The sequence below is a fragment of the Lineus longissimus genome, chromosome 1, assembly GCF_910592395.1.
Source record: "Lineus longissimus chromosome 1, tnLinLong1.2, whole genome shotgun sequence".
Classification (NCBI taxonomy): Eukaryota; Metazoa; Nemertea; class Pilidiophora; order Heteronemertea; family Lineidae; genus Lineus; species Lineus longissimus.
In genome coordinates this window covers 1,804,896-1,820,647 of record NC_088308.1, presented here as the reverse complement: position 1 = coordinate 1,820,647, position 15,752 = coordinate 1,804,896, and the positions used below count along the sequence as shown (strand labels likewise).

At 42.1% G+C, this 15,752-nt stretch overlaps 1 protein-coding gene across 16 annotated transcripts in view; it reads left to right on the top strand.

Annotated features, from left to right (window-relative positions):
- The first annotated feature begins 1,632 nt into the window (after nucleotides 1-1,632).
- Nucleotides 1,633-15,752, top strand: part of LOC135484186 (myosin heavy chain, striated muscle-like) — a 43,929-nt gene continuing 29,809 nt past the window's right edge. For 12 of the 16 annotated variants that reach the window (XR_010446432.1, XM_064765496.1, XM_064765513.1 and 9 more), the window contains exons 1-14: nucleotides 1,633-1,938; nucleotides 2,836-2,979; nucleotides 3,666-3,822; nucleotides 4,715-4,742; nucleotides 6,735-6,849; nucleotides 10,745-10,840; nucleotides 11,493-11,556; nucleotides 11,930-12,028; nucleotides 12,281-12,384; nucleotides 12,648-12,786; nucleotides 13,029-13,297; nucleotides 13,472-13,642; nucleotides 13,839-14,018; nucleotides 14,446-14,569. Coding sequence is in view for 15 of the 16 variants with exons in the window: in XM_064765496.1 (XP_064621566.1) it covers nucleotides 1,735-1,938; nucleotides 2,836-2,979; nucleotides 3,666-3,822; nucleotides 4,715-4,742; nucleotides 6,735-6,849; nucleotides 10,745-10,840; nucleotides 11,493-11,556; nucleotides 11,930-12,028; nucleotides 12,281-12,384; nucleotides 12,648-12,786; nucleotides 13,029-13,297; nucleotides 13,472-13,642; nucleotides 13,839-14,018; nucleotides 14,446-14,569 (1,894 nt within the window). In the remaining variant the exon portion in view is untranslated. Of the gene's footprint in view, nucleotides 1,939-2,835; nucleotides 2,980-3,665; nucleotides 3,823-4,714; nucleotides 4,743-5,675; nucleotides 5,788-6,734; nucleotides 6,850-9,534; nucleotides 9,628-10,744; nucleotides 10,841-11,492; nucleotides 11,557-11,929; nucleotides 12,029-12,280; nucleotides 12,385-12,647; nucleotides 12,787-13,028; nucleotides 13,298-13,471; nucleotides 13,643-13,838; nucleotides 14,019-14,445; nucleotides 14,570-15,752 lie in introns of all 16 variants that reach the window. The other 4 variants (XM_064765457.1, XM_064765440.1, XM_064765449.1 and 1 more) reach the window with 2 other exon arrangements.

Here is a 15,752-nt window from a genome sequence, read left to right as displayed (position 1 = left end):
CAACTTGGGCACCCCGAGCGTACAGAACTTTTGCCAAGCCAGGCTAGAAAAACATGTCCTAGGTTAGTGTCCGGGGGGATAAAACAGGATTCTGTTATGCGCTGTAATATGTCGTATCGACGATCATGGGCTATAGACCCATAGCCCAGGTAACCTCGACCCTTATCCGCCGCGCAGCGGAGGGTCGAGGAGCCGGCCTCGTTGATTTACCCGAGGCGAGCCATACCTTTTCAGTGCATACAGTGGATGGGCTGTCCATACCATGTGCTCTGGTATTCCTGATTATTCACCTGGCTCGAGGTTACCCAGCTTTGTGAAAAACACCTCACCGGACACCGGAAGCTAACGACCCAAATCTAGTTCATGACGAGTGAAATGCCGTCAAGTACCAGTCTCCCTAAAGACTGGACTGACGAACATCACCTCCGTTGATAGTGCTGCCATCTGCATCAACTTGGCGCGTTTCGCAAAACTAAAAAGGTTACCCAAATGCTGGCATGCGTCTCCAGCTCCGTTTATATAAGCCTATGTTGTCCGTTTATTGTATCATTGCTTTAAAAGATGGTTTGACCAACGAATTACCACAATCTGAAATCTTGTAGATCCCGAAGAGTGCATGCACATAGAGCAGCCCCCTAACTGTTCGGCTAAAAAAGGATCCAGTAGCTTCATATGTAGCTTAAAGGACACCTATCAAGAAAGGCCAATCGAATTAGGAGATTAAACGGCCCGGTCCGAATCCTGAGGGCGATATGGGACACTTGAAACTATGAGTCATAAGAGTACTATAAGTCACAAAGAGGCCTGATTACATGCGATGTTTTCTGCTGCACCATGAATGAGTTATGAATGAGACCATCTATAAACTAATGATATTTACTACATTAATATTTCGCCTCTCAAAAAAGAAATCTCATTCATGCGATTTTCGTAAGATGTACTTTTTCTTTAATAAACTGAAAGAGTAATGCATTAAGTGTGTTATGTAGCCTATAGGTATTACATATGTATGAATATGCAATTGAATCCAACTATATATATATCAACCAAAACTCCAGAACAACTAAAATAGAAACGAAGACAACATTCCGAAAATGCTTCCAGCAAGTCACAATCTACCTGATTGGATAACGTGCCTCAACTCAGTCTAATTTGAACCAATCGCCTTCCTATTCTCAATCGAAGCCAGGTATCTACAAGGTATATATACCAAATGTAAAGCTACGAGGCCGTCAGAACAGCTTTTTGATCGTAAGTAAAGCAGATCCGTGTGTTATGTGCTTCCCAATCCTCTCCTTTTAACACCGAATGATCTCCGATTCTTTCAGGACTATTCCGTGCAGCTTCTTGTGATTTAGCATTATCAGACGACACATTGGATTTAGCTGGCGCATCAAAGTCATAGCGGAATTCTCTTTCCATTTTGTCTTTTTAAAAATCTATCTAAAGATTCGTCTTCTCAAATTTCTCATCGAAATATTTTTTTATCGTTCTATTCCGGGACGCATTCATCCAATGCTGGATATCTTCTTATGCTGGATCATCTAAACGCAAGGAGACGCTTGTCGCCATTGTTAGGTAGTCTATGATGTGTTCGCTCCTTTATCACCATTGAAATTATTTTCATTCTAGGGCCGATCTAGCGCTGTTCTCTGGAAGGAGTGCTGTTCCTTTTGCATTGGTTCTCGGCGTCCAGAGTCCTTCTTAATAAAGTAACTACAACCAACTGCGACAATGTCGAGTGGGTTTCTCCCAATCGAGTATGATGCGGATTTTCCGTATCTGAAAATCGAACGTAAGACCCTAACCGGGTTCCAAACCAAGCAATTCGATGGCAAGAAGAACTGCTGGGTCGCTGATGAAAAGGATGGCTTCGTTGCGGCAGAGGTGGAGAGCACGAAGGGAGATGACTGCCAAGTCAGGACAGAGAAGGGCCAAGTAAGTAACACTATTATTATTATTCGCTTGGTTTCGAGTTGTCCGAAATTGAAAGGTCAAATATAATGTAGGCAAGACTATATTCTGTGTAACTGAGTTTCGCAAGCCTCACGAAAAGCTACGAGAGACGAAGTATAAGCAAATGCATCATATCGACGATATTTAAAAAGAAATCCCGATTTCTCTTACTACTAAGAATTAAAGTGGCGCGCAAATGAGTTATAGCGCAGGCCATGACACCAGAGACCTTCACACGGGTACTTTGCACTTCGTCCGTAATACGAAGTACACAACACACCACTGATACCAAATCGCAAGACTAAAAGCATGGCAGCGGTTTAATTATTCGGCCAAAGATTTCCGGGGCAGCACTGAAAAAATGGTCAAGGAAGTAAAACATCGGTATATTTTTTTCCCGGCGGCCATCTTTAAATGTACCTGTTTTCGGCCATCTTGTTTGAGAACCATGGTGTCGTCTATATTTGGTATGACTGAATCCATGGAATCATCGACAATTGAATCAAGGTGTAGCTAGTCCAATTAACTTGATTGGCCTAGATCTCCTACTAGTTGATTCCAAATTGCGTGATGACCATAAAACGTCGAACTTTGATATATCAATAGATTAAACGCCAGCCCAACTGACAACACTCATCACAGAATTCATTGATGAGTGTTAAATGACTCTGAATCTTCATGGGCCTGTGCTCTGTCCTGGCCAACATGAACATAAATAAGTCCCATAATATTCTTAGAACATCAATTTCATTCCCAAGTTATGTTCTGTTATCAGGGCGCATTTCAGCTATTGGTGTAAATTATCATTTTGAAATTAGGATGTATATCATTTCTCTCTCATTATATCAATCATTGGCACGTTTGTTTTTTTCGATGCAGATGGTCACGGTCAAGAAGGAGGATGTCCTTCAGATGAACCCCCCTAAGTTCGAGATGTGCGAAGATTTGGCCAACTTGACCTACTTGAGCGACGCCACCGTCTTGCACGGTCTCCGATTCCGATACTTCCACGGCATGATCTACGTATGTATACTGTGAAGCCCTCTCTGAGCCGGTCACATCACCTTTGATGCGACACTACAGCAATACTCGAATCCCTAACCGCGCAATTTTGCCTATATAAAATTCAGGGCGACATTCACCTCTTCTGCGTGAGTGTTAGCATACATCATATGCGAATGTCGCCCGAGGTGAGGGATGTCTCTTCTGACCGGTACTGTATGTACACACACACAACCCTGGGTTTAAGCCACAGTGTAGTTTCGTTAATGAATATCCCTCTACTAAACTGTGATGTTTAAACTTGTGAGCCATTGTGGGTATTTGACATAAGCAGGTAACGCAATTAGACTTTCAGTAATGGTCAATATATCGGCAAGCACGTAGCTATATCAGATTTTGTTGATCTGAGGCATAGGGGGCAAATATTGAACTTCCTCTAATTCATTTGCATAGCCATAACAGTGCCCTTAAGATAAGGAACAGCATGTGCATTTATAAACACTTCACAATATCACCAATATTGCACACCATTAATAATGCACTGGTTAACGACAAAGTCTGCATATCATCAACTAGGAAATAAAAAATATGGATTTTGGGTTTATTGTATCACATGTAAACGTTGACCAAAACTCTTGAAAGAAGAAAAAGACCAAAACCCCGCCAAGTGGATGCCCTCATTTGAAATGATGTGATCTCCTTTTCAGACATACTCCGGCCTCTTCTGTATTGTGATCAACCCCTACAAGAGGCTACCCATCTACACAGAGAATGTCGTAATGCAATACAGAGGAAAAAGGAGGAATGAGATGCCCCCCCACGCCTTCGCTATTTCTGACAATGCATATTCCAACATGTTGCAGGGTAAGTAAATTACAGTAGAACCTCTCTATTAAGGACACCCTCGGGACTGACAAGTGCTGTCCTTAATAGAGTGTCCTGATTAGAGAGGTCAAATTGAATGGAAACAACCAATTTGGGACCAAAACTAGTGTCCTTAATAGAGAGGTTGTCCTTAGTAGAGAGGTGTCCGCTGAGGGAGGTTCTACAGATGTACCACTACTGCTTTTCTTGCGCCGGCGTGTTCCAAAGGCCTGAGATCATTCAACAATATATTCGACCACGATTTTCAAGAAGAAAACCTGAGTTGCCAAGTTAACCTTATCAATTTTTCTTTTAATTAACAACGGGACCACTGGACCAACTTACCACGCTTTGAGTAGGCAAGGTGTTTTCAAATGGAAAAACAATGTATAAGTGTATTATTAGAATTACTTCCAAAGGGATGTTGGTGTAAGGTCATTAATATTCAGTCTACTGCCTTGGTCTACTGGTGCTGGTCTCCGCAAGGCTTCCTTTGCAACCTCAGTACACTCGCTATCAGTATAGGCGTGGTACCAAAGCCTTTGGCATCGATAGGTTTTCGCTACCACAGGTATTCGTACGTTACATTCATCACCACTATACAGGTACATCTACGTTAACGTACAGGTAGATCTACGTTACCTGTACCTTTCCGATGAGTGGAGGAAGCTTAGGAATGCCGGGTATCCACTACGCCTGGGAATGGTGGCCAAATATGGCGACCAGCTTCTCGACTATTAATAGTTGCCAGGTATATACAGCAGTTCGTTTGCTGATGTTAGGCTTGAGAGGGAATGCCAGGGATAGGCCCACCTGTAGTAAATTATAGAATGCTAAAAGCAACCATGAAGGGAAAGAACAAAACTGATAATTGTTTTGCTTGTTGTTTCAGAGCGTGAGAACCAGTCCATCCTCATTACGTAAGTAAACAGTTGTTTAAGAAAAGTCGACGCCAGCCTGAACTGAAAATGACACGCCCCTTATCCGAAGCAACACAATTAAGAATGTATCCGACGATATTGGCTGAACTTAATTTTGTATCGGGAAGGGGAATCATATATGAACCCGACAGCTTTAACTTGGACCCGAGATATTATTTTGGATATCGGGGACTAAATTGCCTGTGAGAGCCAAGCTGACGTGTTGCATCTCCTGCGGCGGCAATATGGCCCAAGAATTCCATCAATGCACTATTTTTGCCCATCACTCCAAATTACAATGAAATAATTGAGCATTGAGTAGTTGTTCCTTAAAAAGCTTTTTTGGTCAACAATGCAATCCTGGTAAAAGGAGCAGTAGCTTCGAGGTTAGGTTTAGCTTTGAATGATCAGATAGCCCCCTGTAACACTAGAGAGAATAACGTGCTGTAATGTTTCATTATTAGTGCAAAGGAGATTACTTTAGAAAGGGTTTATTTGAGATAAAAACTGAATTGCTGAGCTATGTTTGGCCGTTTTGATGACTTGGTGATACTGTCACCAACGGACTATCAAGACGATTACATCGTGCATCTAGATCTTAGCGAAGAACATTTATGAAAAATGAACCCCGTAATATTATCAATGAACGACACTCATAAAACAGGTACCACTGCAAGGTGATTACAAGGCCATGCACAGTTCCTTGAGAAGTTAATACTGAAATATGGTGTCGGCAACATGTACATGTACGTCCGCACACCAGCATTTTCTTGAAAATATTCGTCTCTTTCCTCAATCAGGAATTTGGTACTTCCGATCAGGTATTAGCCAATTAGAAGACATTGGCCGACACCTGAGCGGAAGTCCCAAATTCTTGCTGAGGAACTGAGGTGGCGAATGCACATCATGTTTTACCATTCTCTTACTCGTCAGTGGCGAATCTGGAGCAGGGAAAACGGAGAACACAAAGAAGGTTATTCAGTATTTCGCAAACATCGCCGCACCAAGTAAACCGTTAATACCAATTGGGAAAGGTGCTGCGCAAGTAAGTGTCGGAATATCATCATAAATGAGCGCTTGCTTTTGGTTTAGATGTGTTTCCGATACCGTTGTTGCAATGCTTTCTAAAGGAAACATTCCAAGTCTTACGAATCCTGTCTTTACATAACGTATTCTCATTGCCATGTCAGTGATAAATATATGGGAAGTTTGCATTTTGAATTATATTATCTCTAAGGCACAATAAAGAGGGCCAATGAACTACAATTTGACTGTATGCTTTTGCTATAGGTGCTTTGTAAGCAATTCAGTCCTGGTTCATCCTTGCTAGAAGTAAGCTTACAGGTACAAAATGAAGCTTCAGTGAAGAATCAGTGTATCAATCCTTCAAATCGTTTTTTTAGTAAGCATTGCAGCAGCAAAATCGGCAACACCTTTAGATCGATGAGCGCTAATGCTGATGACTTAATACTGATCACAGTAGCTTCTAGCCTCTTTGTCCTGTCGCCGATGATAAATAAAGCGAGATCATCGCCCTCCCTGTTCAGCGAAGCAAATTGTGGTCAGTATACGTCATTGAAATGTATTCACCAAAATTTTTTATTTTGGTGGTGTCTATCATGCATTCACAACAAACGTTTTCTGCCCAGCTTGAATTGGCCCTTCTAGACCTTCTTTTACAATGGTACATTCATGTAAAGTCGTCTTTCATCTTGAATCCCCATACGACTCGTGCAGTGTAATTGGGCAAACCACCACACGACACTGCATTGTGATTGGGCCAGGCGCCATACGACACTGCAGTGTGATTGGGCCAGGCGCCATGATACTGCAGTGTGATTAGGCAAGCCACCATACGACACTACTGCAACGCTTTAGTTGCGAAGCTCTGTAGGGCAATGTTTGTTGAGTGCATGACAGACACCAATCCCATGGCTTGATATATAAATGTAGCACATTAGTTATAACATGTTCTTATCTCCTACCCTCTAGTGGCGAGTCTGGTGCCGGTAAGACCGAGAACACGAAGAAAGTAATCCAGTATTTCGCGCAGGTCGCAGCGGCCACCGGCAAGAAACAGGAGGAGAAGAAAGCCGATGACAAGAAAGTGGGTGTAGTGACCTGCAGCATGATGAGTGACCCTCCCTCCCCCCTCTCGATTACACCCTACCCCTTCTCAATTAGTCCTGTTCTTCCCAATTATTCAGTGACTTTTCATGATTCTATCCTGTGGATCAACTTAACATCTTCTTTGTCGATTGTTCAACTGTGGCCTGGTAGAATGTACTCCTTCGACAAGAGCTATCATTCAAACAGCATCTAAAACACGGGGTTTAATCTGTCATATTTGAACATATCGTGAAGGATGAACGCTGTCATTAGCTCTAACGCTGTTTGAATAATCTGATATACATGCAATCTGTTTTTAAACCTCTCGTAATATTCATAAAATGTTTCAATCATCAGAGTTTAAAACAGCAATATATTTGCTTATTTCATCAACCTTTAAAATGATACCTTTACCTGTAATTCATCCTGAACCCTGTTTAAACCTGCATGGTGTTGAGTGCATTGCATGGCCTTCAAATCGAACGTTTCTCAAATGTTATACCACTTGCCCAATCAGCGTTAACACTAACGTTAGCGTTAAGGCCTAACGCTAGTCAACGAAATGGAAGTAACGAAACGAAACTTAGTATACGCCAAGTTACGTTAACGTCGATGCTGAAGACCAACGCTGCTTGAGCAACTGGGGTCTGATACCGAAACTGTGATTCGAAATACACCCGTAGTATAATCTAAATTACCTACAATTAACACCGTACAATCTAAAACACCTACAAATATCAACATTTATAATGCGATGATATTTCTCAATGAAATCAAAAGAGACGAAAATCTCCATAACCATCTTTTTTGCCGTTTTTAGAATAGAAATCAACAACCTCCCTTTTCTTATCTCCAAATTAACATTCACCTGTCATTGTAAACAAGTAGAACCTTCCGAACTAAAAGTGTTTCTCTTCAGACATCTACCTATCTAACCTTAACTGAATCTGTAAAATATGGTTTGTCAGTCAAATACTATCAACGTTCTCTTCTTACAAAAAAAAACAAGTGAAAAAACCTATGTGCATGTATTATGACCATGGTCTGTGAAAATAACGATATTATCTCGAGGAAGCCCATAACTGAGTTGAGAAAACAAGGAAATATGTTTGACATAATTTTATTAAAACGCAATTTAATTTGAAGGTAACGTTATACACGTAATGTTTACCTCCAAAACAGAACAAAGACAATCTCTATATACCTGCCTGACTTATGAATATAGTTACGACGAAAATTCATATCCTTATATATGTTTTATCCTTAAGCAAGAGGTAAGGTAACCTGTATGTGAGTTTGCTGATAACAAGCTTCTCCACGCTCTGCCATAGCAGGCCTCACCCTACCCGACCTCGGCCGAGCTTACACCAGCCGGGCCGCGCGCGTTAACGTTGATTCTACTGGTTCCTTAGATTCTTACTAGAATATTCGTTTTAACCCACTTAATACGATTTTATAAGAGTTACTGTCCAGTCCGTATTGATGTCCTAATTGTCTTAATTAATACTGATATAAATAAAGCACAAGATCGCTACCTTGTCGCTCCAGTTTTTCTTACACCATAACAACAGAAGCGCGCAATAGCATTTCTGATAAGAATTCCCACCCTGGATCCTGAACACTTCTAGCTGCCGAACCGCGAAGAGGGAACATTCCCTTAAGTGGAAGGATCACAGTGCGTCATCTCACTCAAACACAGGATCCGTTCTCGAATGAAGGAAAATTCAACCCATACACTATGCCCATCGCCATCCGTATCTAGTTCACGATTTATGCAACTTTAAAGCGGGCGTCATAACAATTTCAGCGTAGTTTACATTTATTAAGCGAGTTGCTCCGGTATAATGTATAATAGTTGATATCCCTCGGTATTTAACAAACCTGACTTATTTCATTCCAGAGTTTGGACCTTAACTAACAATTTCCCTTCCTTCATCGTCTATAGAGTTTTATTGGTGTCCGTGCATTTAGTGTGATTTACTCTCTTTTCACTTTGTAAGGTCAGTTGAATCTACAATATCTCCAGTATGCATTGCATTGGCTACGTCTCAGGTTCACTGGTTATCAACACTTGGTTTGGTACATGTTATACCGTTACATTTCATCCAGAAAGACCATGGTGTGGGGACAATACGTACCCATTTGTCACTGACCTTATTCACGTGAAATGAGAGTTTTTATGTCTACATCTTGTATGTCGAGATATACGCATATGTACCACGTTTAGGGTTAGTCATCGCTGAGATAGTATTCTCTCACTCTTCGCCAGAATCGACTGCAAACTTGCTTGCAGACCTTGGTTTACGAGTAGATGAGTCATATTGTAATAATGAGAACCCTGTGGTAGCCTACCTGCCACAGACAGCGTTCTGAATGCTAGAAACGATATTCGCAGTTCAACTGAATAAAACGATTCGGAGATACCTCAATCGCCTAATATAATTGAAAATATGAACAGAGTGATACATAAATCGGACTGATAGAAACTTGATTTACTGGATAGAGGATTCTTCATAGCCTTGTTTGGTAACAACCTTTAAACGTTATTGAAAAGAAGAACTTGTTTTGAATACATTTTGTTTTTGGATTTGCACTGTTTTAATTCGCTTGTTCTAATGTATATATTATTCTCTTTGCCCTCTCTCCTTTGCCCCCCGCCCTGTCCCTCCATTCTCCTACACAGGGTACCCTTGAGGACCAGATTGTGCAGGCTAACCCTGTACTCGAGGCATACGGTAATGCTAAGACTACTAGGAACAACAACTCCTCCCGATTCGTAAGTAATTCTCTAGGTGTGAACTGTCCTTGTGTGGAGCGTGACCTAGACCTCAGCATCCGTCCTGAGTGGATCCGTCCAGAGTATACCTTCCTCGACCTTCACCTTTCGACCTTGACCCTCGTGTCCTTGACCTTGTGTGGAGTGACCCTCACTGTAGAGTTTAGTTCACCCTGGTTTTCTGGGAGTGTACATGTACGTGTCCATTAAAATAAGGTTTGGGTTCTTCAAAACAATTGACGTTGGCGTTGATTCGGAGGAGGGATATTGCGCGAGTAACACAAAATCGGCAAATACATGTAAGCGACTCATTTGTTTTGAAGAACCACGTCCATATTTATGTGCATCGTGAACTTCTTTTAAACTGAGTTGAAATAGACACCAACTTACCTTGTTCCTTTTCAACGTCGAATTCTCAGTAGCCCGAAATAAGGCATCATCACCAATCATAGAGCATTCTCTTGGCGGAGATTTCCTCACAAATCTGCTCATGAGAAAAATGAAAGTGCACTCGTTGTCTATCACTAAACTGCCCAGGCACATCAAGCTGAGTTACCTCCGGCACTTGTGCCAACAGAGGGAGAGAGAGAGAGCATGTGTTCTGCAGCTCCATTGCGGTAGTAGTGTCATCCCGCGACCGCAATCATTCCATTACGTTGAGTCTTGCTCATTGACGAACGAGGGAGCTGAGAATTCGTTGCTGATCTGTGTGACCCTTATCCTTCCCCAGTTTTCTTTCAGCGAAGAATCTTCAGAGTGTTATCCTTTGCCACCTAACACCATCTTAACGAGGTTAATCAGCATTGGGTTTGTAACAGTTCATAAGATTAGTCGAAAGCGGTTCGAAATTATGAAAAACCAGACTGAAGACTTTTAAAAGAGAGACCACCAGCGGTCGACCTTCCTGAAATTCAAATATCCATGAATTATGTAAGCTTTATGCTTATACTACTGGAGAGATGGATCATCACCCTCGTGACGGTTCATCTCTGCAGACTGCTGATTAACCTCTGCGTGTTCTAACCACCACCTCTCCTCGGCGACACTCTAGTGTCGGTCGGTGTATCATCCATCCTTCACTCCGTTAACCCTTCCTATTCAATCCTCGTTCCTATAGGCTGGAAACCTAGAAGATCAGATTATCCAGGCTAATCCTGTGTTGGAGGCTTTTGGCAATGCCAAGACAGTCAGGAACAATAACTCCTCTCGTTTCGTAAGTGATGGTCAAACTTTACTCGCCATTTCTTTTGGACGGCTGGGAAGCAGAAATTCTTTGGACTCATTTCACACAGAAAGTGATGGTCGAGCACCAAACAGATCAAAATTACCTAACTGAGTTTATCTTTGCGTAGAATTCTTCATTGGCATCAGTATAACATTGCTGGTATGAACACCTACTGGATGCCCTTGGATAGGGGATAAATTATGTGGAGGTACACTGTTCGTGGAAGCCTATTGTCTCTTTTGGTATATTCAATGAAATGCATGCTAACTCATAAAAAAGGTAAGGCGTGATACCCCATCCTCCTCCCTCTAACCTTCTAGGTGTGGTGTGGAAAAGGCAAAGCATTTACTAGTAAATTATCTCAACGATATACTAGTAAATGTAACATGTAATGCGACGCACTCGAGTCGTCCAATATAATGCCCAAGCTGAATTAAAATTGATCAGGGGTTTGAACCAACACTACCTGCTCCAGCCAAATCGATTTGAGACAACCCGTGGAATATGATATGAACGAACTAAAAACTCGTGACGGACCCACGTTTTTTTAAAATTTCATTTCTGCTGCATAAAAAGTAAATCCAAACCTCACATCATATTATCATCGAGACTAACTTATTGCTTTTCCTTCCCAAAACAGGGTAAATTCATCCGTATCCATTTCGGCAGCAGTGGTAAAATCGCTGGAGCTGACATTGAACAGTGTACGTATTATCAACTTAAGGGGCCCGGTCCTTTCGTCAGCATTATTTTGACCTTAGCCTTCACTATAAAACAGCCACTCTTGTCTGATATCACCTTTAACAAGACCGAGTCTTTAGAGATTGCCGGACACTGATCAACGATGTCGGGAGATCGAACACGAACCTTACCGCTGTTGAGGAATGTGCCTACTCGTGTGCTGATCTGTACAGCAAGTATCTTGATATATATAGTGTGTTTCCTTCATGTTTGAGATTGCTTGGCAATAAGACAATGCGTACGTACGGAGTATAAAACTACGGAGAGACCACCTCTAAACTTCAGAATGTATTTCTTCTTGGTGTCCATGTTCTTTATTCGCCATCTTTTTTTCAGACCTACTGGAGAAATCTCGTGTAATCTTCCAGCAGCCTGCTGAGAGAAACTACCACATTTTCTACCAGTTGTTGTCCCCGCAGTTACCTGAACTGCACGGTGAGTTACCCCATTGTCCAACCAATAGATCAGATAACATCTAAAAGACGCTTCTCGTCCGTGCCCGCCCTAAATTTGGCCGTCGCCCGTTAAATTTCATTTTTCATTTCACATCTTACCAGCTCTTCATGTTTTACAACATGCATCACAGATGGGTAACCCGTGCTGACAAGACATCCGTTATGATGATTTCTAATTATATAATACGGTCTTGCTACTTTCTCTTATTCGGTTTGATTTGGATTTTTACAGAGAAATGCCTTGTCCAACCCGATGCTGGACTCTACTCCTTCATCAACCAGGGAGCCTTGACCGTCGACAACATCGATGACGAAGAGGAGATGGGCATAACTGATGTGAGTAGCTTGGACACGAGCGTTTAATTTGTTGTAGCTAAGGGTAGACCAGTGTCATAGTAGTTAGAACGCTCAAAATCACGAAGTTATGGCTCGACTCTCAGACAGAAAACCGCTGTTGCGTGGTCCTTTGAGTGAGACATCAAGAGGAAGAAGAAAAAGTCGCGGCATCCTGATCGAATAATATACCACAGCGCCGTACGACTTGGTATAATGCTTTTCAAATGCGTCTCGCTCTTAAAATACATTCTTGTCTGTTCCAGAGTTCCTTTGACACTCTTGGCTTCACTACTGATGAGAAATTGAGCTTGTACAAGTGCACTTCCTCTATCATGCATATGGGTGAAATGAAGTTCAAGCAGAGAGGCCGAGAGGAGCAGGCTGAGGCAGATGGAACCACCGGTAGGTACCCATCAAACCACTGGTCAAACGCGCAGTGTGTATTGGTTATAATGTGTTTGGCTCACAATCCAAGGGTAATTGGTTCGATTCATCATCTGGAAAATGCGATGGTCGTTTGCATGTTACTAAATGTGTGATCGGAAGATGTTACTCCCTTGTAGTTGAACGCATTTTGAACTCATGAACTGACGATTTCACAGTTAAGTTTTAGCATTTAACGTAATACTGTTTCTACATTACAGAGGCAGAAAAGGTTGCCTTCCTCGTTGGTGTCAACTCAAACGATCTCATGAAGGCTATCCTGAAGCCAAAGATTAAGGTCGGCACAGAGTTCGTCAACAAGGCCCAGAACCTCATTCAGGTGACGAACACTGTTGGAGCCCTTGCCAAGTCCCTCTACGACAGGATGTTCAAGTGGCTGGTCGTCCGTGTAAACAAGACCCTTGACACCAAGCAGAAGAGACAGTGGTTCATTGGTGTGTTGGATATCGCCGGATTCGAGATCTTCGATGTAAGTTTGCGATTCCTCCCCCGGGAACAGTAAGTCTTCGCCGCGATGGTCGGCGTGTGTCCAGTTACTGCACTACGCTACAACCATGTAATATTTACCTATGTTTTGAGAAATACGTTGCTTCGTCTTCAGTACACCGTCTTCAGTAATGTCACTTGGTCTATCCCCTTTCAGTTCAACGGTTTTGAGCAGCTTTGCATCAACTACACCAACGAGCGTCTCCAACAGTTCTTCAACCATCACATGTTCGTGCTCGAGCAGGAAGAGTACAAGAAGGAAGGTATCAAGTGGGACTTCATTGACTTCGGTATGGACTTGCAGGCTTGCATTGACTTGATTGAGAAGGTGAGCATAGTTTCCACTACCCAATAGCGTCCAAAGAATGTCTCCTAGACTGCAAGAATATCACTGGAAATACACTCGGTTTTTGTGATGAACAGCGTAGACCCTTTAAGGTTTCGGAAGTTCCGCCGCCAAAATTGTACGTCCGCTTTTAGTTGACTCTTTTTTACTTTGCCACTGATGCTTGTTTTATTTCCAGCCCATGGGTATCTTGTCCATCCTTGAAGAGGAGTGCATGTTCCCCAAAGCTTCCGACGTCACCTTCAAGAACAAGCTGTACGACAACCATCTAGGAAAGTCGAACAACTTCGGAAAGCCAAAACCACCAAAGCCAGGCCAGTCTGAGGCTCATTTCGGTCTCAACCATTATGCCGGAACTGTAAGTATAGATTCCTGTATATAATTATGCTTATACCCTTTGCATATATCTCATTACCCGTACTCTTCTCATCGTCAATGAGAAATGTCGTTTGGAACTCGGAATTTTCCGCAAATTTGAAGAGATTTAGGAATTTCACATTTCCAACGATTCTTCTACAATCGTATAATTTGGTGTTTTCGAAGAAGGTCAACATGTGTACAGTAACTGAACAGTAGTTTTAGAAAAAAAAAATGTAAATGATGAAGCTGATATCAATCATCAGCTTAAAAGCGTTGTTCCTTTGCTGCGATATCGACTGGAATTTGTCAAACAGGACGTAGACCTTCGACTACAACAAGATGATGATGATGATGATGATCGACGATTCGTCATTCTAACGGCCTTCGCTCCGAGGAAAGCTTATTATCTTGTGTTTTTTCGACAGGTGAACTACAACATCAGCGGCTGGTTGGACAAGAACAAGGATCCCTTGAACGAGAACGTAATCACTGTCATGCAGTCATCAAAGGAACACCTGACCGCTCTTCTCTTTGCCGAGCCCGTTGACGGTATGGAAGAATAATAATCTCAGCATGCACTAATCCTAAAATATGCTATGAAAGATCCTCGCACCTTTACCAAAACCTTCCCATCCCAAAGAATTCCCACTGTACTTGGCAAACGACTTGTTTCAAGTTGTGGCTCCCTAAAACCCACATGCCTCGGTCTGAGTGTAGTACTCGCTTTGACCCACAAGCAGGTCGTGACTCCGTCGAGTGGACCTTGGTTAGCGATTAAGTCGCCCGAGTGCTCACTTCACTCATAGAAATATGGCTTTTTGATCTGGAATTTTGGCCAACACAGATGCGCATCCTTGGAGGTTCTTCGGTAAAAGAAAAACACCTAAAGGATTCTGAGATCCTGAGATTTTGCCAAAACCTCCAAGGGGGGCATATTTGTGTCGGCAAAAACCTCTAAAGGAATTTCGTTAGGCTCAAAAACCGTTTTTTTCAATGAGTGTACTTAGCATGTTTGTGTGTGTTCCCCATATGACAAACATTCTGACATAATCAGTTAGACGACATCTCAGGACAAGCAATGGAAACTGACAGATTATCAGTTTAGAAATCTTCAATTTGCAAACAAAAGATATATCCAACTGGTTAAAGATTTCTCTCACATTGTGTGCTCCTCCCTCCCCTCCCTATCCTCCCCTCCTTTATATTTCAAACTGAAATACCAAACATGGTGATAATAAGTATCAAAACAAGAAATCAACAATAGCATATTCAATGCAAGGGCATGATTATTAAAGTATCTTACACTTTTTATTTTTAATTTCAAAGCTTATTATTTGTCTATTGTTATGTGACAGCTTCATCTGAACCAGATTGAGTGCCGACTTTTGTTGTAACATATGCCCTCTTGAGTTGCCATCCCAAGTGACTCAATTCGTCAGCTGTTCACAATGATCGGCTACAAGATCTGGTTCCGGGGAAGCTGTATAGAAAGTGACTTCCTAAGATAGTACCTCATGTGGCGTGTTCTAGCTGTTACAGACTTACAGTCCTTCGCAGCTTTGAACAAACGATCGAGGCCCTTGTTACTGTCTGTAACCCCGCAAATCTCTGAAAGCAATCTTTGAGCAATAATCAAAATGACATTGTCTAATATGTTCGAAATCAGATTTAAAAACCTTGAATCCGTCGAACAACTGTATAATCCTGACGCTGAGACGCTTGGATACGAATC